Raw genomic sequence first — 22,943 nt, forward strand, 5'->3', positions numbered from 1 at the left:
TAGTTGTAAGCATCTGATCAGTATACTTACTTACAGACAGACCACACCTAAGTAAAAACCCTCTAATCCTAGTGTGCGCCAACATGATCAGACCGTGTCTCACAACCTTCAGATTCATAGCTCTCTTTATATCCTTCAGCTAATTTTCTATCTTGAGCAAAAATCTCATTTGAAGCAGTTTATCCTTGCTATTTTCCTTCCTCCAAGGTCTTCCCTTCTTATCTCCTCCCCATTCCTTGCTTATCAGCAGAACAGTGGGAAGGTTCATGCTTGTTTCTTTTAAGACAGTTTTTATTTGTTTGTTACTGTAGCTCTTTATTTTATTGGTTACTTTTTGAACCAAACATCCTTCCCACACTACAGGCAATAAGTAATACTACTTATTATTCTCATGGCCTTCTTTTACTTGCTGATTGGGACCTTTTCCTTACTAGCCACAAACATAAAGCAAATATATTATTTTCTTAACCAGACTTATGCTAACTTTAATTCTTTTATTTTCATAATTATCCCCACAATATGCATGAAAGCGTAAAATAAGATATGCAATTTATTGGCAGAATGCAACTGTACTTTCCCCACAATCATAACCTTCAGGCACAAGACTGAGCAGGTTATGCTGTGCCTTATCCAGTTCACAGTATAAGAACATAAATAGGGCAGAATTTTCCTCTCAACTATCCTACATGGAACTTAATTGAGCAGTTCCTGCTTTATTTTCTGAAGAAGCATGTGTCACCATTCAGGGCAACTGCATCTGTACTTCCCTTCTGTGGTCCACTAAAGGCACCCAATCTAAGCTTGTGATTCCTGAGCTATCACCTCTCTTGGGCAGAGAGCTGTATTTTTCTCCCTCCTGATCAGGGTTTTTTCCAGGTTGCACAGTCCCCTGCATACACTGTGATATTCTCAGCAAACCAGACTGCCTAAATAGGCCAGTATCTGAGCTCTGCTTTCTCTTTGAAAACTATGAACAGCTGTAATTGCCAGCAGTTAAGCATTACCATGCAGCCCTTTACAAGCAAGCACATTTATTCATAAGTTGAAAGCATTACAGAGAAAACATATTAAAAACAATAAAAGGTCCTATATACATGCTAAAAGCTTAGCAAAGGTCCTCCATCAGTCTTATAGGGCCTAAGTAAGCCAAAGATCTTCCAACCCTCCCAGGAAGGATTTGGTATCCTCTGGGACAGGGGGTCCTGTCAGTTTGTTGGATCAGAAAGAAGGCCCTGAGTGAGTTTAAATTCAGGCTATTTATGTAAAAGTCCACTCTTTGTCTGTTGGTCTCTAGAGAATCCAGCTTGAAACAGTATATATGAGATTCTCCTAGTGGTGGTTACTCTGGAGATGTTACAACCTGAATAAATTTTCCAAATCACCCCCACTGTTCTTAGTTCCTGGAGAAGCTGTGTTCGCCCACCCCCATCGAATTACATACAGTCCCTCGCCCACAATGTTACATATTTTGACAAAGCTCTGTCCTTGTCTCTGTGGGTCCCGCGTTTCCTGGCAGATTTGGCTAGCCACAGGGCCTCACTGTGACCCTCCACGTAGCCCTTCTCTCTCTAGAGGCAAGGGTCACAGCTTATTAGGCCATTTTCATCATAAGCCAGCAAGGGCGGTGAGGAGAAGCAACCCTCCCTCGCACAGTTTCTGTTGTTTCCCAGTCTCAATGATTAATTGGGGGGGGGGAGCCCTCTACTCTGGGCTCCAGCCCAGGGCCCTTAATAGTAGAAGTTATGGTAACTGACTTTTTGGAAATAGGACGTGTAAAATTCCCTGGGCCACTTCCCCTCAGCAGCCCCCACTCAATATCTCCTTCACCATTACCTCAGGGCTTCCTTCCCTGTGCCTGATATGAATTTGTACTGCTTAGTTCCTCCAACAGCACAGCTTCTTCCTACAGCTCCTGTCACGCATGCTTCATTGACTAACTGGGAGGCTTTTAATTAGTTCCAGCCAGCCTTTGACTGGCTTCAGGTGTCTCAATCAACCTAGCTATCTCCACTGTTTTCTAGAAGGATCTTAATTGGCCCCAGGTGTCTTGATTAACCTGGAGCAACTGCCATTTGGTTACCATGGTACAAGGGATTTGTTTAGCCTGGGGCCAACATACCGGTTCCTCACTACTTTACTATAGTCATCTGGCCTTGCCCCATCACAATATACTTAATACAACAAGATCTCTCAAAGATATTGTAGTAAATTGCCATATCTATCACAGCAGGCATCTTATAGACAATAGAAATACTTTGCATTTATAGTGCCCCTTTCATCTGAAGATCTCAAAGAACTTTACAATTGGTGTGGTGGCTGTGGTGGGGCAGAAAGAAACTTCAGTATTAAAACATCCCTCAGAATTTGCTATTTGAAAGAATTATATAAAATGGTATGTTACTATCTTAATGGGCAATACATCATAATACAGAGGTCTATTAACCTCATTTCCCCCCAGGCAGTTTCAGTTGGATATGGTATTTCTCACTGCCTGTTTTTAATTTGTGTAATGTTGCTGTGTGCTGAAGAGTAACCATGGTCTATTACAGTAGTAGCTGAATTTCCTGTGTATATACATAATTTGTATATCATTTTATATGCTTGAGGATGAAGAATGCTATTGAAATGATAAGATTAAATCTGACACACACAGAGGCTCGTACTGCACACTTAAAAACTCCACTTGATGTCAGTAGGCATTTTAGGTATGCAAAGACTGGAGAACTGGAGGAAAGATGGGTTTGAAATTAAGGAGATGGACTGGCACTCAGGAGAGCCAGGTTCTGTTCTTGGATCTGTCACAGACTGCCTCTGTGACCATAGAAAAGCCACATGATCTCAGTGTACCATAGAGAATAATAGTTCACTACATTAATGAGAGTTATAAGGCTTTCAGTTACTATGGTGATGGAGGTTATATACACTCCAAGATATAGAAAAGAAGTAGAATTCTTTACGAAGAGACTTCACTAAATTCTGCTGTGAACACCAAGGAAGGTCTGAAATATTAAACATGGTTCTGAAAAGTTAGTACAACACCCCCCACCCCATAACACAAAACCTATGGAACAAGATTCTTTCCAGAAATGCGTAGCAGCATAGAAAACAAGATAATTAACCTGAAAAATACATTTGGTACAGTATCAAGGTGTTTTCATAACTTCTTCTAATGTTACATAAAACAGCAAAGCAAACATTAGAAAATAAACACACACAGCCTCCATGCATTTCCACAATTAGGAAAAACAGCTTTTCCCCCTAGTATAAAGTGCTTTGCAGAGAACAAAAACTATTTACATTGATCAGAATGCCAAGTATGAACATCTTGTGAAATTCTGTGAATTTCTGTGAAATTTGGCAAACGATAAATTCTTCATACTGGGACTTGGTCTTGATTTCCTTTTATAACTTGGCCCCATAAACTAACTTCATAGTCCATTATATGGTCTGCTTGTAAAATTGGTATTTAAGACTTGCAACTGTATGTACCATGCCCATCGTGTAGTATGACCGGCATTTGAACAGGTCCCATTTATCTTTGGCAGGTTCATCTGCAAGAGACAGGCTTGACATATAAGGTTTGGATCAGGATTAATATTTCCCCAAAGTCTGGAAGTGTTTGTCCATAATGGCCAGAACCAAACTCCTATATCCAAAGGGGTCACCTATGAAATTTCTATGCAGATCTTGGTTCAACTTCTGCAATTCCCCACTGTAGTTCAGGGATCTGTGGATCCAGGTTCAGATTCACTCCTAATAGAAAGGCAATTTAAAATATATCGTTTCCACAAATAAATGGCCTTGTAGCAGGAAAAGCTAAATGAACATTAAGACTAAGCAGTGACTGGTTTTGGGATTGAATTTGGGGCTTCCATTCCTAGGATCTGATGTGCTAGTGATAAAACATTAGACATTACTAGACAATGAAACTAACCCCACTCCCTTTTCAAGGACATGATACAATCCCTTGAGAGGATATATCTGATCATGCACCATCCTGTAACTGAGGTGCTTGTAAAGATGAATTCTATATCATGACTGGAGCTTGCTGTAACTACTAGGAGGAGGCCCTGAATGCTTAGCTGCAGCATTAATGCATATAAATAAAGTATAATCCAAAAGAGATACAATAAAAAAAAACACAAAACAATACACCTGACATGAGAAGAACTGATACAAAACCATCTGGAAAGTTTTGTGGAGAGAACTTCAGCTTTTTTTCTCTGATTTACTCCTCTCTCAGCAGCAAACAATGTAAAAACGATGCTGTAGATCGAACCACCTCACACTTAGATAGCATCCACCCAGAACAGGGCTGAGGAACCCTGGTGAAGGTAATAGTGGGGGGACATTATGGGGAAGTTTGCACTCCCACTGTTTGTGCTGTACTTGTGTCTGTGAATAAAGGGAGAGAGCATCAATCTCCAGAACTGTTGATCCAGCAACTTTCAACAGAACTAAATAAAATTGAAAAGTCAAACATAAATCCTCTAATAACTAAAAGCTCTGTTCATTTCTGTCTATCTGAAGGATGTATAGTCCTAACTGACTTCTCCATTTTTCACTGAATAGAAAGGGGATTTGTGGTGGATCTTCCATTGTCAAGTGTGGAAATATTAATGTCTCATTCTTGAACAAAATCCCACATTTTTGTATTGTTGTTCTGACTGTACCGGGGGTTATAACAAAAAAATTACAAGTTCTTTCTTTATCAGTCTCTCTAGTCCCACAAGCAATGTTGTTTGCTAATTGTCCCAGTGTTTGGCAGAGAGTGTTTTCTTCAGTTCCAGCCATATCAATTATTTCTACTAGTGGGTCTCTCTTATTGATACTGAGCAGAAACCTGGGAGGCATATAGGTATGAGCAAAGAGTAGAGTATAGTGTGTTGGATGGTTCAGGGATTCTGGAGAATGTATGAGCTGTTCTAAATGAGACAGGCATGGGATCAGCCCTCCCTGGTGTAAGCACCCAAATAAAAGGGCACCAAGGACATTGAAAATAATAATGATGGGTTTCCACTTCAGGGTTCTATTCTGCTGTGTGATCAATAGAACTAGTGGTAAAATAAGAGGAATGAGGAATCGAGGTTCTTGGTGGCTGAACAGGGAAAGGAATGCCAAAGGAACAAAATAGAATGATAATAATGTTGGATTGCTCTTGGCAAGCACCAACATTGTAGGTGGCCTATGATTATGTAGTCTGATCCATGATAATTGACGGATGTTTATTTTCAGCATTTCTAAACCAACACTGATGGCCAGAATGTGTAGGATCCCAAAGAGCATTATCCCATTGACTACAAAATGAGTAAATCGTGGGTGAATCCCATGCTGTGCAAGATTATGGGGATTAAGGTTATAGCGGAGAAAATTAAAAGGGGTCACTATTACATTCTGATTTATTTGAGCTATGGTGCTTAACAGGCCATTCTTTTTAATGCTGTATAGGCTAATCTCTGATCCAACGGAGGTAAAATATAACGTGTCAGCTGCTGTGAAGATGATGGCAGTGAAAGCTGTGCTTGAAACAAGCTTCAAAAGGTGGTTTGCAATAGTTTTAATGCTGTGCTGAGAAGTGGCATTTAAAACTGCCCAGTAAAGCAGTGGCATTAAAGCAAATGCCAGAAAAGTTGGCCTGTTGAAAAACCCAGCAACTGTTATAATCCCTATGAGACTGCTACTGGTAGGTTTCACCTGGCTGATGTCTGACTTAGGTGCTGTTCCATAACCAGCTGCTTTGGGAGATACTAGTACCATCAGCAGGGCAAACAGAAGTCCTTCAAGTGTGTTGGTAAATGTTCTTGTGTAAAATACTAGTGTGACATAGGACCCAGCAAGCAGAACCAAGGCGTTCCACAGATCTGCACCCCAGAAAGGAGCTAGCCGATACACGCTATAGTCTAGTATGAAAGAAAAGGTGGTGAGGAGAAGACGAGGTGACACAAGAAGGGTGTAGCTGTTGATGCCATTTGACCACATGCCCAGCTGTTGCAAAGATTTGATCATCCAATAGGTAAAGCCAGATGTTATTAATGGGAACACAATGGTTCTACAAGGAGAACTGGAAAGGAATTCCCAGGGATAATAGACTTGTAGGTCTAAAATATCTCCTGTGGAGGGAGAAGAAAAAAACAGATGACACATTTTGGTAAACTGACCGGTATATGTGTATTAAAAATACAGTTTAGTGTGAGAAGCAGTATGGTTTAGTGGACAATAATACTGTAACAAAACTATAACCATCTTCAGAGTAGTTATTATGTTGTCCATCATGGCTGTTTAGAACTTCATGGTGAGAACAGAAAGAGAAATCAAATCTTCCTGTTCCCAAAATAAAAACTTCTACCATCTGAGCTGCTCCAGCCCTGACAGCTGCTCCGGTTGTGGGGGCTGCTTCAACCAAAGGGCCTGCTCCGGCCATGGGGGCTGCTCCAGCGCCAGCCTCTGCTCTAGCCCTGGGGACTGACCCAGCCCCGACCGCCCGGGGTGCTCCAATCCTGGCTATTGCTCCGGCCCTGGAGAGTGCTCCAGCCATAAGGACTGCCACTGTTCCAGCCCCGGCTGCTGTCCCTGCAGCGGGGGCTGCTCCTGCAGCCAGGGAAGAAGCTCAAGAATTCACAGGGGTCTGTTAAAGTCACAGAATCCATGACCTCCATGAAAAAATCATATCCTTAATTATAATACAGAACCCACCTTACATGGGGGTTGTGAGGATTCGTTAGTACTTGTATTGTGCTTTTTGTAGATGAAAAATATTATAAAGGATAAGTATTATTAATTTAAAAATGTTCAAATGGAAAGTTCAGTTCTCAAAATATTTTCAAACAATCTGCCCATTTTATATAAATATACTAGACATAGGTTTGTTATTAATAATTATAATTCCTAGATAATAGAATTAGGGTCCAATGCTACAGCCACCCAGCATGCAGAATATCCATGAGCTTCAATAGGTGTTCTGCATACAGAGAGCCTGAAGAATTCAGAGACTTTTAAAGGCCAGAAGGGACCACTGTGATCACCTAATCTGACCACTTGCTTAACAAAGTATATAGAATTTCAGTCAATATTTGCTGCATCAAGTCCAATAGCTGTGCATTGTGTGAAGCATTACTTCCTTTTGTTTGTTTTACACCTCCTGCCTATTAATTTTATTAGGTTATTGTGTTATGTGAAGAGGTAAACAACACTTCCTTATTTACTTTCTCTAGACCATTCACAATTCTGTGGACCTCTACCAACCCTACCCCCCCCCCGTCTTCTCTTTTCCCAGCTGAATAGTCGCAGTCTTTTTAATGACAGATTTCAGAGTAGCAGCCGTGTTAGTCTGTATTCGCAAAAAGAAAAGGAGTACTTGTGGCACCTTAGAGACTAACTAATTTATTAGAGCATAAGCTTTCGTGAGCTACAGCTCACTTCATCGGATGCATCCGATGAAGTGAGCTGTAGCTCACGAAAGCTTATGCTCTAATAAATTTGTTAGTCTCTAAGGTGCCACAAGTACTCCTAGTCTTTTTAATCTCTCTGACAAGCTGTTCCATACCTCTAATCATTTTCGTTGCCCTTCTCTGCCCCTTATCCATTTCTAAGATATCATTTTTGAGATGCGGGAGGGTCGGGGGGGGGGACCAGAACAGCACACTGTATTTAAGGTGTGGGCATAAATGTATTTATATAGTGGTATTATGATATTTTCTATCTTATTATCCATCCCTTTCCTAGTGGTTCCTAACATTCTGTGAGCTTTTTAGATTTCCACGGCACATTAAGAGGATGTTTTCAGAGAACTATCCACAATGACTCCAAGATCTCTTTCTTGAGTGGTAACTGCTAATTTAGACCACATCATTTTGTATTTACACTTGGGATTATATTTTCCAATGTGCATTACTCTGCATTTATCAAACTTGAATTTCATCTGCCATTTTGTTACCCATACACCCAGTTTTGTGAGATCCCCATTGTTAAGTCTAAAGCAAACTGCAAAGAGTAACTATACTGTATCATCTGCAATTTTTGCCACCTCACTGTTTACTCCTTTTTCCAGATAATTTATGAATATGTTGAATAGCATTGGTCCCAGTACAGATCCCTGGAGGACACTGCTATTTACCGCCCTCCATTCTGAAAACTGACCATTTATTCCTATGCTTTGTTTCCTGTCTTTTAATCACTGATCCATGAGATGACTTTCCCTCTTTTCCCATGACTGCTTACTTTGCTTAACAGTCTTGGTGAAGGATCTTGTCATAGGCTTTCTGAACATCCAAGTACACTATATTCTATTGCATCACCCTTTTCATATGTTTGTTGAACCACTCAAAGAATTCTAATAGATTGGTGAGGCATGATTTCCCTTACATAAGCCACATTGACTCATTCCCAATAAACCGTGTTCCTCTATGCATCTGATAATTCTGTTCTTCACTATAGTTTCAACCAATTTGCCTGATACTGAAGTTAGGTTAACCAGTCTGTAATGGTCAGGATCGCCTTTGGGACCTTTTTTAAAGATTGGCATCACATTGGCTATCTTACAGTCATCTCATAGAGAAGCTGATTTAAGCAATTGGTTTACATACCACAGTTAGTAGTTCCGCAATTACAGATCGTTCAGAACTCTTAGATGAATACTATCTGGTCCTGGTTACTTATTAATGTTTAATTTATCCATCTGTTCCAACACCTCAATCTGGGAGAGTTCTTCAGATCTTTCACCTAAGAAGAATGGCTCAGGTGTGGGAATCTCTCCCACACCCTCTGCAGTTGAGAGACTGATGCAGAGAAGCTAAATTAATTCTTTGCAATGGCCATATCTTCCTTAAGTGCTCCTTTAGCACCTTGATTATCCAGTGGCCCCACTGATTGTTTGGCAGGCTTCCTGCTTGTGATGTATTTAAATTTTTTTTTTGGCTGTTAGTTTATGTGTCTTTTGCTAATTGCTCTTCAAATTCTTTTTTGGCCTGTGTAATTATACTCTTACACTTGACTTGCCAGAGTTTGTGCTCCTTTCTATTTTCCTCAGTAGGATTTTACTTTCAATTTTTAAGGGATGCCTTTATGACTTTAACTGCCTCTTTTATTCTGTTTGGCTAGCATTTTTTTTGGTCCTTTTTTTTTTTTTTTATTTGGCGTATACATATAATTTGAGCCCCTCTTATGGTGTTTCCATGCAGCTTGCTGGAATTTCATTCTTGTGACTATTCCTTTTGATTTCTGTTTAACTAGCTTCCTCTTTTTTAGGCAGTTCCCCTTTTTGAAGTTAAATGATACAGTGGTGGGCTTCTTTAGTATTTTGCCCCCCACAAGGATGTTAAATTAAATGACATTATGATCGCTATTATCAAGCAGTTCAGCTATATTCACCTCTTGGACCAGATCCTGTGTTTTAGGAGCAACAGGCAGATTTGCTGTTTATAGATTGAAGACCAGTACAGGGGGCCATCTGTGGACTGTTGTGTTTGTAACCATTCTCACATAATCAGAACAATACAATAATCCAATCAGAATCCAGCTGTACAATTACATACTTTACAAACATTGATGATTTTAGCCTCACAGTATATTGTCCTGGTGAGGTAGCAAGTGCTATATTATTCTAATGTTACAGATGGGAAAACTGAAGCAGAGAGGTTCAGTTACCTGCTCAGAGTCATACTGCCTGGCAAAGGGACAGCCAACTGCTCAACAATGCTGCCTTTTTACATCTGATAATGTGAATAATGTAATGTTTTCTGCTTAAACCACTAGAATGTAGAGAATTAATATAAACTGGGTTTCCAAAAATAACCATGCACAAATGCAGGAAAATTTACCTGCCATGACCTCAGGTGATTGGAAGAATTCATCAGGATGAAGGTAACCTGTCTGAGGAAGAAGACACCAGAAAATTCGGAGCAGAGCAAGAATCCCCCAGAAAGTCTTGGCTGACATCCTAAGTTCACTCTGCTTGCCAGAACTGAATGATGCAAAGTCACAGACTTGGACTATTAGAAACATCAGTTGTCATGGGATCATTAACTTTGACCCTGAAATGGACAAAAAATGTATTACAAGAACAAATCTTGCCCATCAAAGAGAGAAAAATATTGTCAATCATTCCTAAAAAGTATAAAGCAAAGGTACATGGAAATATGAATGAAAAATAATTAGGGATAAAGTCTCCCCTCTGATGTACAGGTTTATGGCTAATATTGGCATTGAATGGGTGAAAACCTTGCACAGCCTTTATGGACACATTCTCACAGCTAGGCACACAAGATGTATATACAAAAAAAATATGGATACACCCTATCGCACCTTTTCCCTTAAAAACATGAAGTAACTGTAGGCCCCAGTATCCATTTGCAAGCTCATTTTACTCAATTTGCATGCTCAAAGAGTGTATCTGCATTTTTACAGACTTACCTACAGCACTCAGCTGTGAAAATAGATTACTTCCTAATAAAATTAACACAACCCACTTAAAACTATGAGAGCATGTACAGTATGAGTATAGGGACAGCCCAACAGGAATGAATGGACAGCATTTCTTTCTTTCAGTATAGATTGATTAGATTAAATGTTTGAAACCTGTTTCTTTATGAACATCAATAGAGTAGCAGCCTTGTTAGTCTGTATCCGCAAAAAGAACAGGAGTACTTGTGCCACCTTAGAGATTAACGAATTTATTAGAGCATAAGCTTTCGTGGGCTACAGCCCACTTCATCGGATGCATAGAATGGAACATATAGTAAGAAGAGATATAGATATATACAGAGAAGTTGGAAGTTTCCATACAAACTGTAAGAGGCTAATTAGTTAAGATGAGATATTATCAGCAGGAGAAAAAAAAACCAAAACCAAAAACCTTTGTAGTGATAATCAAGATGGCCCATTTAGACAGTTGACAAGAAGGTGTGAGGATACTTAACTTAGGGAAATATATATATATTATATATTAGGGAAATATAGATATATATAAAATCCTCTTACTAGATGTTCCATTCTATGCATCCAATGAAGTGGCTGTACCCCACAAAAGCTTATGCTCTAATAAATTTGTTAGTCTCTAAGGTGCCACAAGTACTCCTGTTCTTTTTTCATAAAGAAACAGACAACGAAAAGTAAATGACTTACAGCTTGTATGTTTCAAAACATAGTTTATATTTCTTAAGGTACAGTGACACTTTGATACTCTTAGACCTTGCCTACACAACAGCGAAGTACAACTCTAAGATCCATTTGGGCCTCTTAGTATACATGTAAAATACCTTGAGTCCACAGACAAAAGTGCTCAAACAGTATACATAAATGTGGATTACCCACAAATTAAAGACATCTCAGCCTGCAACATTTTAGGGATGGTGTGATCAGAAGCTGTCATAAACAGAGCTAAGGGTAGCCTAGAATTCCTCCTTACCTGTAAGGGGTTAAGAAGCTCAAATAGCCTGGTTGGCACCCGACCAACAGGACCAATGGGGAAAGAAAATACTTTCAAAACTTGAGAGGGGGGAAGGTTTTGTTTGTTTCGTGTGGGGTTCTCTCTTGGGACTGAGAGGGGCAAGACAGAAATCCATCTTCTCCAACCCATCCCAATCCAAATCTCCAATATTGCAACCAGTATAGGTAAGCCAGGCAAGGCGGATTAGTTTATCTTTTGTTTTATGTGAATTTTCCCTGTGTTAAGAGGGAGGTTTAGTCCTGTGTTCTGTAACTTCAAGGTTTTGCCCAGAGGGGGATCCTCTGTGTTTTGAATCTGAATACCCTGTAAAGTATTTTCCATCCTGATTTTACAGGGATGACATTTACCTTTCTTTTTTTTTTAATAAAATCCTTCTGTTAAGAACCTGACTGGTTTTTCCATTGTTCCAAGATCCAGGGGTTTGGGTCTTTGATGATTTTGTAACCAATTGGTTAGGATATTATTTTCAAGCCTTCCCAGGAAAGGGGGTATGTAGGGCTTGGGGGGGGATATTTTGGGGGAAGATGTCTCCAAGTGGTCTCTTTCCCTGTCCTTTGTTTAAAACGCTTGGTGGTGGCAGCATACTATTCAAGGACAAGCCAAAGTTTGTACCTTGGAAGTTTTTAACCTAAGCTGGTAAGAATAAGCTTAGGGGGTCTTTCATGTGGGTCCCCACATCTGTACCCTAGAGTTCAGAGTGGGGAAGGAACCCTGGCAGCCACTGTGGCTCGTTTTTTGGTTTTCTTACTATGTTTTTTTAATTTGGAGTATACATTTAAGTTGAGCCTCTATTTAAAAAGTTTTTATGCAGCTTGCAGGGATTTAACTTTTGGTGCTGTACCTTTTTAGTTTCTGTCTAACTAACCTCCTCATTTTTGTGTAGTTCCCCTTTCTGAAATTAAATGCTACATTGTTGGGCTGCTGTGGTTTTTTCCCCCCGCCACAGGGATGTTAAATTTAATTATATTACGGTCACTATTACCAAGCAGTCTAACTATATTCATCTCTTTGACCTGATCCTCTGCTCCACTTAGGACTAAATCAAGGATTGCCTCTCCTCTTGTTGGTTCCAGGACTAGCTACTCCAAGAAGCAGTAATTTAAGGTATCAGGAAACTTTATCTCTGCGTCCAGGGCTGGCCTTACCATGAGGTGAACTGAAGCAGCTGCCTCAGGTGCCAGACTGGGGCGGGGTGGGGGGGACGACCACTAGGACCCAAAGTTTAGAAAATTGTGTCTGCTGCTGGTGCATATGTATTCTATCTGCTCTAGATGTACAGAGAGGGTGGAGTGCTGTGCTGGAGGAAGGAGGGCAAAGAGACATAACAGGCAGGCAGGAGAAAAGGAGAGAGGGAATAACGGAAAGCTCAGGGAGAGAGTGGAGGAGGAGCCTCTTATGTAACTCTCTAGCACCCACAGGAGCCTGGACTGATTAACACCAGCTTCTCAGGGAGCTTCCTTGAACCCACTTGAGGAGAACAGGCAGTCAACTGAAGTAGTAGGAGCCAATTAGGCCCTTAAGTCGCCGATATCTGCCCTCACTCAGGCCCTGCTACCAGCCTGCTTATTTGTCCCCTTCAATTGGAGTGTTGAGAGCCACTATAGATGGCACAGAACAGCAGTCATGAGTGAAAGAAGAAAACGTCCCTCTGGGGCAGCATTCAGAAAAAGAAAGGAAGCTTTTATATCTAAGCAGGAAGGAGCTCTTCTGAGATACAAAGACACAAATGTTCACAGTCAGCCTTCCGGCCCCAGTTAGGATGTGAGTAGTGAGGAGATGCCTGATCTTCCAGGTAGTCAGAGTGCAGGTGACCTGGCAGCCACTGCAGCATCCATATCTCCATCTCAAAGGGATGTAACCATGCACATTCCTGAAGAAAAGTGTAGATCAGAGAAAAGTGTGGTGAAGAAACTGCTGCATGCTGAGCCCTGGTCTACACTAGGCATTGAGGTTGAATTTAGCAGCGTTAAATCGATTTCACCCTGCACCCATCCACATGACAAAGCCTTTTTTCCGACTTAAAGGGCTTTTAAAATCGATTTCCTTACTCCACCCCCAACAAGGGGATTAGTGCTGAAATCGGTTTTCATTTACTTACTGACTTGGTTTGCCATTGAGTACAAACTGGAAGCATTTCAGAGAATGCTACCACGGAGGTCCTGGACTTCAAGCTCTTACCTAAAAAGAAAAGGAGGACTTGTGGCACCTTAGAGACTAACACATTTTTTGAGCATAAGCTTTCATGAGCTACAGCTCACATCATCGGATCCATTCTGATGCATCTGATGAAGTGAGCTGTAGCTCATGAAAGCTTATGCTCAAATAAATGTGTTAGTCTCTAAGGTGCCACAAGTCCTCCTTTTCTTTTTGCGGATACAGACCAACACGGCTGCTACTCTGAAGCTCTTACCTAGCAGCCTAAATTTGGCCTCCAGGACTTAGAAGAAGCTAGAGCTAAAAGCTACAGAAATATTATAAAAGCTAACATAGAATTTACTTAAAACTAACTATCAAGGCTGAATCCCCACTCTGTCACTCCGAGCGCAGAAGTGGGGGCCCGCAAGGATTTTAAAAATTAATACTTGCCACTCCAGGCTTGTATTACACTCCCAAGGTTACAGCTTTTTTCTGACCCAGGCTTGGTAAATGCTGCCACCACCCAAATGCAAAAAAACCCAACCTTTGAACCCAGGAAGGAGCACTTGGGAATTCTTCCCTGTGGGGTACCCTCAAACCCTTTCCGCTCCCCCCTACCCCTCCAGGGAAGAGCTGAGAAAGAAAACAAAGGAAATTAGCTGTAGCTGCCAGCTAATCAAACAACATGCACAAACCTCTTAGGACACCAAAAATCTAATTCTGTTCTTAAAAAAGATAAATTTTATTAAAAACAAAAAGGAAAAAAATTACATTTGGAACTTAAGCTTTTGCTAGATTTTTAAAAGCAATTCCAAAATCAAACACCCAAAATAGCTTTCTTGGGTGTTCAGCTTAAAGGTTACAAGCAAACAAAAGCATCTGGGATTAGCACAGAGGAGATCCACAAGCCAAAATAAAAAATAAACCTGATTGTGTCTGTCTAAATATTCCCTATCCAAATAATTTCTTCTACGTATGGACAATGAATTTTCATACCTGGTTCAAGCCTTATACAGCATCGCTGCGCCATCCCTGCAGCCCAGAGAACAACAGACAAAGGAAAAGTTTCTTTCCCCATTTTAAAAAGTTCTACCTTCCCATTGACTCTTTTGGTTAGGTGCCCACTCCTTTTCTTTTACCTGTGTTAACACTTTACAGATAAAGCAAACAGAGAACAGACCAAGAGGGATTTTACAGCTAACTGGCTGGCTGGGTGTCCATCAAAGGGAGCTACTCTCCCCCTCCCTTCATGTATCACACTAACAATGATGAACTAACAATGCACGATCTGCACCTGTATTGTCCCCCCTTAATCTACTCAATTTTCACCAGCATTACTTTTGCATATAATGTAGATGAAACATTAGACTTGAACTCAGTCAGAGTAATGTCTTTACATTCTAAAATCTCAATTTGGGGTGGGGTGGGGTGTCATTTTTTATATAAGGGCCTTTCTGCTATTAGGGTAATGACTTGTCAGGGTTCCATCCCCACTCTGAACTCTACCGTACAGACGTGGGGACCCACATGAAAGACTCCCTAAGCTTATTTTTACCAGCTTAGGTTAAAAATTCCCCAGGCACAAATTCTCCCTTGTACCTTGGGTTTAAGTAACGCTGCCACCACCAAGTGATTTAACAAAGAACCAGGGAAAACGACCACTTAGAGTTCCTCTTCCCTTAGCAATCCCCCCAAGCCCTTACACACCCTTTCCTGGGGAGGCTTGAGAATAATATCCTAACCTATTGGTTTCAAAATCATCAAAGACCCAAACCCCTGGATCTTGGAACAATGGAAAAACCAGTCAGGTTCTTAAAAGAAGGATTTTATTAAAAAAAAAGAAAGGTAAAAATCATCCCTGTAAAATCAGGATAGAAAATACTTTACGGGGTATTCAGATTCAAAACACAGAGGATCCCCCTCTGGGCAAAACCTTAAAGTTACAGAACACAGGACTAAACCTCCCTCTTAACACAGGGAAAATTCACATAAAACAAAAGATAAACTAATTCGCCTTGCCTGGCTTACCTATACTGGTTGCAATATTGGATTAGGATGGGTTGGAGAAGATGGATTTCTGTCTGGCCTCTCTCAGTCCCAAGAGAGAACCATGTAAACAAAGAACACAAAACAAAAGCCTTCCTTCCCCCAAGATTTGAAAGTATCTTGTCCCCTTATTGGTCCTTTGGGTCAGGTGCCAGCCAGGTTAGCTGAGCTTCTTAACCCTTTACAGGTAACAGGATGTTGCCTCTGGCCAGGAGGGATTTTATAGCACTGCATACAGAAAGGTGGTTACCCTTCCCTTTATATTTATGACAGTGGCTAAATAAAGTAAAGAAAGCAGAGAGAGGCAAAAAGGCATCCTTTAAAAAAGGAAGTTAAATCCTAGTGAGGAAAATAGAAAGGAGCATAAACGCTGGCAAATGAAGCGTAAAAATATAATTAGGAAGACCAAAAAAGAATTTGAACAGCTAGCTAAAGACTCAAAAAGTAATAGCAAAATTTTTTTAAAGTATATCAGACGCAGGAAGCCTGCTAAAGAATCAGTGAGGCCACAGGACGATCGAGATGCTAAAGGAGCACTCAAGGATGATAAGGCCATTATGGAGAAACTAAATGAATTCTTTGTAATAGTCTTACAGTTGAGGATGTGAGGGAGATTCCCAAACCTGAGCCATTCTTTTTAGGTGACAAATCTGAGGAACTGTCCAGATTGAGGTGTCATTAGAGGAGGTTTTGGAACAAATTGATAAACTAAACAGTAATAAGCCACCAGGACCAGATAGTATTCACCCAAGAGTTCTGAAGTGGAGAGACTGATGCAAAGAATTAATTTAGCTTCTCTGCAATGGTCTAGTCTTCTCTGAGTGCTCCTTTAGGACTTTGATTGTCCAGTGGACCCACTGACTGAATAGCAAGCTTCCTCCTTTCTGATGTACTTAAAAAATTGTTTGTGTTTTTTGCTAGTTGCTCTTCAAATTTTATGTTGGGTTACCTAATCATATTTTTACATTTGACTTGCCAGAGTTTATGGTCATTTCTATTTTCCTCAGTACTATTTGACTTCCATTTTTTAAAGGATGCTTTTTTGTCTCTAATCACCTCTTTCACTCTGCTGTTCACTCTGAGATTTTTGTCCTTTAACTATTTTTTTATTATTATTAATATTATAATCATTATTATTTGGGGTATTATATTTATTTTGAGCCTCTGTTATGATTTTTAACTAGTTTCCATGCAGCTTGCAGGCATTTCACTCCTGTGACTATTCCTTTTAATTTTCATTTAACTAGCTCTCTCGTTTTTGTGCTATTCCCCTTTTTGAGTTTAACTCTCCTTTGGTGGGGTTTCTTTGACATTTCCCCCCCCCCCCCCCGCTGCAAAGATGGTAAATTTAATTACACTATGGTCACTATTATCGAATGGTGTAGCTATAGCCACCTCTTAGACGAAATCCTGTGTTCCATTTAGGACTAAATTCAGAATTGCCTCACCCAGTGTGGTTCCAGCAATATCTGATCCAAGAAGAAGTAATTAATGGAGTCCAGAAATTTTATCTCTGCATGCATCCCATCTTGAGATGACATGTACCCAGTCAATATGGGGATAGTTTAAAGCCCCCATTATTATTGGGTTCTCTGTTTTTGTAGCCTCTCTAATCGCCTGAGCATTTCACTATCACCATCACTATCCTGATCAGGTGTCAATAGTATATTCTTACTGCTATAAGCATGCAATTTCTATCCACAGAGATTCTGTGGTAAAGTTTGCTTCATTTAAGATTTTTACTATATTTGAATCTATGCTTTCTTTCACATATAGCACAACTCCCCCACCTACATTCCTATATATTTTGTATTCTGGTATTACCATGTCCTATTGATTATCATCAGTCCATCAAGTTTCTGTGGTGCCTGTTGTATCTTTATCTCACACTGTCGCCATTGTTAACAATTACCATGTTAACTGGGACTAATTATATTCTCATCCTTTAATTCTTTATTGATTGAATCCCATACCATCTTTTCCATTATTTGGGCTGGGATTTTAATCAGAGTAGTTGACTAAATTACCCAGATCATCCTGATGGTCTCTTTGGAATATTGGCATAACATTAGCATTCTTCCAGTCTTACAGAATTTCCCCAGTATTCCAAGATTTAGTAAAAATTAACATCAACAGGGCAGCAATCGCCTCAGAAAGCTCTTTTAGGACTCATGTGTGCATGTTATTCAAACCTGCTAATTTAAAAATGTTAAGCCCTAGTAGATACTGTTTAACATCTTCCATAGTTACCAATGGACTGAAAAGTACTTCCTCGTGCCCAAGGGATGTGAGTAAAATATCCTGCTTCTTTCTAAATACAGTAGAGAAATATTTATTGAATTTTACTATTTATCAATGGGTCTACACCTTATTACAGGGGTTCCCAAACTTGATGCATGGCTTGTTCAGGGTAAGCCCCTGGCGGGCCATGAGACGCTTTGTTTAATTGAGCGTCCGCAGGTATGGCTGCTCACAGCTCCCAGTGTCCGCAGTTTGCCGTTCCAGGACAATGGGAGCTGTGGGAAGTGGCGTGGGCCAGGCCGCTGCTTCCCGCAGCTCCCATTGGCTGGAAATGGCGAACCACAGCCACTGGGAGCTGCAAGCGGCCGCATCTGCGGATGCTCAGGTAAACAAAGCGTCTCATGGCCCGCCAGGGGCTTACCCTGAACAAGCTGCGAACCCCTGCCTTACTAGGATTTCTTCTGTTCCTGGTGTGGTTAGAAACATATAGTTATTATCCTTAGCCCTACCAGCCATGGATTTTTCCGATACTGTTAGCCTTCATAATCAATCTTCTACCTGCCATAATTTCTAGTTTATACTGATTGCGAGCTACTTCCCCTTTTTCCATACGTTATAGAATGTTTCTTCTTTCTAACTGCTGTCTTTGTAACACTGACAGACCCCAGTTGTCAGCGGATGGGATCAAACCTGGGACCTCTGGAGCTAAATGCATTAGCTAAAAGCCATATGGCTGTTAGCTAAGGTTGTAGAGCAGACTCATTAATCTCGCTCTCTAAGTGGTCTTGGTGCCACTAGAGGGGACAGAACACCACCACACCCAGGTGGTGTGTGGGTTTCATACTTCCCTTAGCTGAGAAAGCCCACCCGGAACTTCAGAGCCTTTCCAGTTGAAATCCCAGACAAGCCCTCTGTAAGGGAACTCAGCTGGAGCTCGTTCCTCGGTGGGGTGGTGGGGCACCACACCGCCTCACTACACTCTTTGCTGGGTTGGGGAATACCCAGTCCATGGCCCAGTCCTTCAGATTGGGTCCCGCAAGCAGTTCAATATAAGCCCAAGCTCTGGGTCGGGCTGGGCAACAAACAAACAGTCAGGGACTCAGGCCCTCAGGCAGGGGCTGAGCCAAATAGTTCAACAGAAGCCCAGGCTCCTAGCTTTATCCAACAGGGAGAGGGGGAGACTGCCACCTGCGAGGTAGGTTGCAGTGGGGACGCAGGCCCACCCACTCCACTGCGTCCCAGCCCGGGGCCCTAGCAGCATCCAGAGACCCGCTGCTGTGTCAGTGGGGATCCTGGCTGCAACACACTGACATTGGCTCTGACAGCGCTGCAGCCAGACTGGGGTTGGCTGCCCCCTAGCTACTTCTGGACTCCCCCTCGTAGGGTACCAGGGTCAGGGTGGCATCCTCGGAGGGTTCCAGCACCATGGGTTCCTCTGGATAGCTGGCGAGGGGTAGGCTCGGCAGCTCCTCTGGGTGTCGGTCAGCATCAGGCATTGGCTGGTCCGGCCAATCCTCGGGTCGGCCGTGGCTTACCAGGGTTTCCCAAGCCGGAGCCAAGCCACAGGCGTCTGGCCTCTCCGGCTGCTGTTGCCCAACTGAGCTCTGGGGTTGGGCTTTTCTACTTCCTGTCCTGCGCCTTGACCGCTGGGGGCGGGCGCAGGATCCACTAGCTCCGCTCACTTTGGTGTCTGGGGAGATGCTTCCCTCTGCAGCATGGTGGAGCACCACACCGCCTCACTACACACCCACTTGTAGCGCTGACAGATCCCAGTTGTTGGGGGGGGGCAGGATCAAACCCAGGGTCTCTGGAGCATCTCTCTCTCTCTCTCTCTCTCTAAGTGGTCTCGGTGCCACTAGATGGGATAGAACACCACACCCAGGAGGTGTGGGGATTACACCTTCACATTGCTTTTTAACCACTATGGGCTTTTAACCAAAGTTGGCCTGATTTGTAATTGTGGCTTTTTGACCATCTCAGTGGTGCTGGAACTAAGGGTGCTACCGCACCCCCCCGGCTTGAAGTAGTAATAACAACCACCAAATACATCGTTTCCATCAGCACCCTCCCCATAAAAATTGTTCCAGCACCCCAATAAACTCTACTTAACCTACTCCCAATTTTCATCAAATTTGCTATTTTTTTTAACCAATTTCACTCATAATTTTCCTCAGCTTTGGGCAGTTAGCCCATCTGAAGCACCATATATAAATTGGTTTGGATTGTTCAAAGTCATGAGGTGCTTGAGAGATGAGGCAATTGCTAATGGAAGGCAGACTTGAGCAACAGCAATATATGATGCCACTACATCCAAACACCCAGCTCAGGGACCCTGTCGGCACACGGGGCTATGCACCCACCATGCCAGCCCCATACAGCCAGGGCAGATGCCTTTCGGAGCCTAAGGTGCTCCCCGGGTCTATCAGCAACTGGCTGCCCTAAGGCAGGCGCGCGGCTGCGGCTCTGAGAGATGGGTCTAACCGGTGGGGGCATGTCCACGGGGAGGGCCTACCTCAGAGAGGCGTAGTGCCTACACACCTGGGAACCAATTAGGCGCTGAGGGCACTCGACCTGTGTCCATGTAAATGAGCTCCGGGGTGGAAGGAAGCCGCCGGTGGCACGGGAGGTGAAGCTGTTCCGGGCGGGGCTGTGCCCTCGTGTACGGTCGCCGCCCCACAACTCCGAGGAGATAAGCTCGCTCCCCCTCCCGCCACAGGGCCGGCGGGAGTATCTGGTCCTCCTAGGCTAGCGAGGCAGCCGGATCCGCAGGCCAGACAAGCCATTGTGAGCCACGATAGAGAGCGGGGCCTCCGCCATCAGGGAGATGAGCCGAGAGCGGACTGTTGGGTCTTTCCACATCCCCGAACCCCCTCTTTCCACTCCGCGCCGTCTTTGGCTCCCCTGCCCTTGAGCGCCCTCTGCTGCCTCGGCTGGAGCCTCCGCTCAGCCCCCACCACTCCACCAAGCCCCTGGGCCGGGCTTTCCCCGGCTTTGGGGCGCGCGGAGCGTTCACCTCCACGATTACGTCTTGTGTAGGCGCTTGGGTCTTGCTGCCGCGAAGCGGACCTGGCAGCGCCGGCCCAGCCTGCAGCCGTAGAGGGTAGGTACCGCGCGCTGGAGTGGAGGCTGGGGCGGAGGGAAGCAGGGACAAGGTCATGCTCTTCTCACGAGTGAGTCGTTCACGACGCCTGCCTTCACAGTCGCTCCCTAAGACCCTGTGCTGCGGTCCGATCTGCACTGACTGGCGAACGGCGCTGGCGTTTTACATTGCCATTCGGTTGCAGAGTCAACAGCCCTAAGGGGAGGAACGGGCCCGCAAATCACTGCATCACGTATCCTCAGCTCACGTTTGATGCTGGTTGTGGGTTTCTTGCAACCAGAGCGCTGGAGACAATTTCTTTTACAGTGGTAGCTCAGATTTTGGAGTACAAGGAAACAGCTTCCATTCAATAGTGCTGAACTACTGCCCCATGATCAGCAAGGTCACTACATATCTACATATACATATGAGGGTACCAAAATGAAGCATGCATTCCTGTATCTTTCTGAACGTGTGTATAGATGATTACTGCAGCATTCTCTTCTTCAGCATCACCAATATCTGCTTCACCTCTCTCAAATTGATCTAAAATATGCCTGACCCCTTGTCCTTCAATCTAACAAGTTACTCACCTCTTTGAATCTATCTACTGGTTTCCCCTTGCCCACTGCATCAAGTTTAAAATTATTTTCACCTTCAAGGCCCTGCAACACTCAACCCTGGCTCACATTTCAAACCCTCTCTCTTAGATCAATACTGCACCAAAAATGTCAGTCTCCACATTCTACAAGACTATTGTTCACTTACATCTTTTTTTTTTCTACGCATGGAATGCTCTCCCCATCCCTGTTTTTCCTAGTTACAACTCTTTCCTCATTCCAATCCTAAGGACTCATTTCTTCTACAATGCTCATAACTCTCAAGTAAATCAAATAATTCAAAAACCTCTCTAAATTATTACTACTTCCGTTTTCCAGTGAGTTTTGTCACATCTAAATCTTCCAAACAGCAGTCTCTCAAAGCAAGGGCCTATCTATTTTACCATCTGATACTTGTCCATGGATGTGAAATTAGTCTGAAACTAGTGCCTAGGGACAGTTATTCACATTACAAAAAGTAAGAGTTAGCACCTGTGGTTGAATAAATAACTCCACTCTCTGCTTCTCATCACACATGTGGGGAAGTTTGCTAAGGTTTATCATCATCATCTGCTCTGCCATGTCTTTCTGTGGCCACAGAGTGATGCAGTAGATCACAAAATCATGTATCCGAGCTTCTGTCCTGAAAGCTGACTTTCTGTACAAACTTCAGCAGGTGTGTCTCACAGCAGCCCTCAGTTTGGCCGTTTCTGCTAGAGGCTCAAACCTGCTGTTCACTCAGCTAACCTCATCATGGGCCAGCATGGGGAAAATGGAGAACAATCTCCGCAGTCTCTGTTGTCCCACCTAGTGGGTTGGGGACAGGCCAGATCCCTTTCCAAATTAGACCTTCCCTTCTGGTGTTGCTCACAGACCAGGTCAACTCCTCCTGTGTCCAACCAGGAGTTGGGGGAGAACCCGGGCCTACCCTCTACACCAGGTTCCAGCCCAGGGCCCTGTGGATAGCAGCTGTATCAGCTGTGAGACAGCTACAACTCCCTGAGCTACTTTCCCATGGCCTCCCCCCCAGCACCTTCTTTATCCTCACTCCAGGATCTTCCTCCTGAAGCCTGATCATGCTTGTACTCCTCAGTCCTCCAGCAGCAAGCCTTCTCACTCCCTGCTCCTTACACACCCTCCACTAACTGATGGGAGGTCCTTTTTAAACCGGGTGTCCTGATTAGTCTGCCTGCCATAATTGATTCTAGTATGGTCTTATTTGGCTCTAGGTGTCTTAATTAGCTTGCCTGTCTTAATTGGTTATAGCAGGTTCCTGATTGATCTAATGCAGCTCCTGCTCTGGTCACTCAGGGAACAGAAAACTATTCATCCAGTGCCCAGTATATTTGCCTTCGACCAGACTCCTGTACCCCACTGGTCTGGGTCTGTCACAATATAA

General features: G+C 42.9%; 1 protein-coding gene across 2 annotated transcripts; it reads right to left on the minus strand.

Moving 5' to 3' along the window:
* Positions 1–1,615: 1,615 nt before the first annotated feature.
* On the minus strand, positions 1,616–22,199 carry PIGZ (phosphatidylinositol glycan anchor biosynthesis class Z). Of its 2 annotated transcripts, none has more exons than XM_038417321.2 (3): positions 20,405–22,199; positions 9,816–10,028; positions 1,616–6,110 (listed from the first exon to the last, which is right to left on the minus strand). In XM_038417321.2, the coding sequence occupies exons 2-3, from the start codon at positions 9,997–9,999 to the stop codon at positions 4,498–4,500; spliced, it is 1,797 nt and encodes a 598-aa protein (XP_038273249.1). In that variant the 5' UTR covers positions 10,000–10,028; positions 20,405–22,199; the 3' UTR covers positions 1,616–4,497. The 2 variants fall into 2 exon arrangements, with proteins under 2 accessions (XP_038273249.1, XP_043348422.1); XM_043492487.1 differs by lacking the exon at positions 20,405–22,199 and adding an exon at positions 19,255–19,415.
* Positions 22,200–22,943: the final 744 nt, after the last annotated feature.

The sequence above is a fragment of the Dermochelys coriacea genome, chromosome 9, assembly GCF_009764565.3.
Source record: "Dermochelys coriacea isolate rDerCor1 chromosome 9, rDerCor1.pri.v4, whole genome shotgun sequence".
Taxonomy (NCBI): domain Eukaryota; kingdom Metazoa; phylum Chordata; order Testudines; family Dermochelyidae; genus Dermochelys; species Dermochelys coriacea.

Excerpts from the sequence above, each read along its gene's own strand:
- PIGZ (XM_038417321.2), bottom strand. The coding sequence starts at position 9,999 with ATGTTTCTAATAGTCCAAGTCTGTGACTTTGCATCATTCAGTTCTGGC. Across the intron at positions 6,111-9,815 it reads ATCACCTGAGGTCATGGCAG|GAGATATTTTAGACCTACAA; the intron begins GTAAATTTTCCT and ends CTCCCTCCACAG.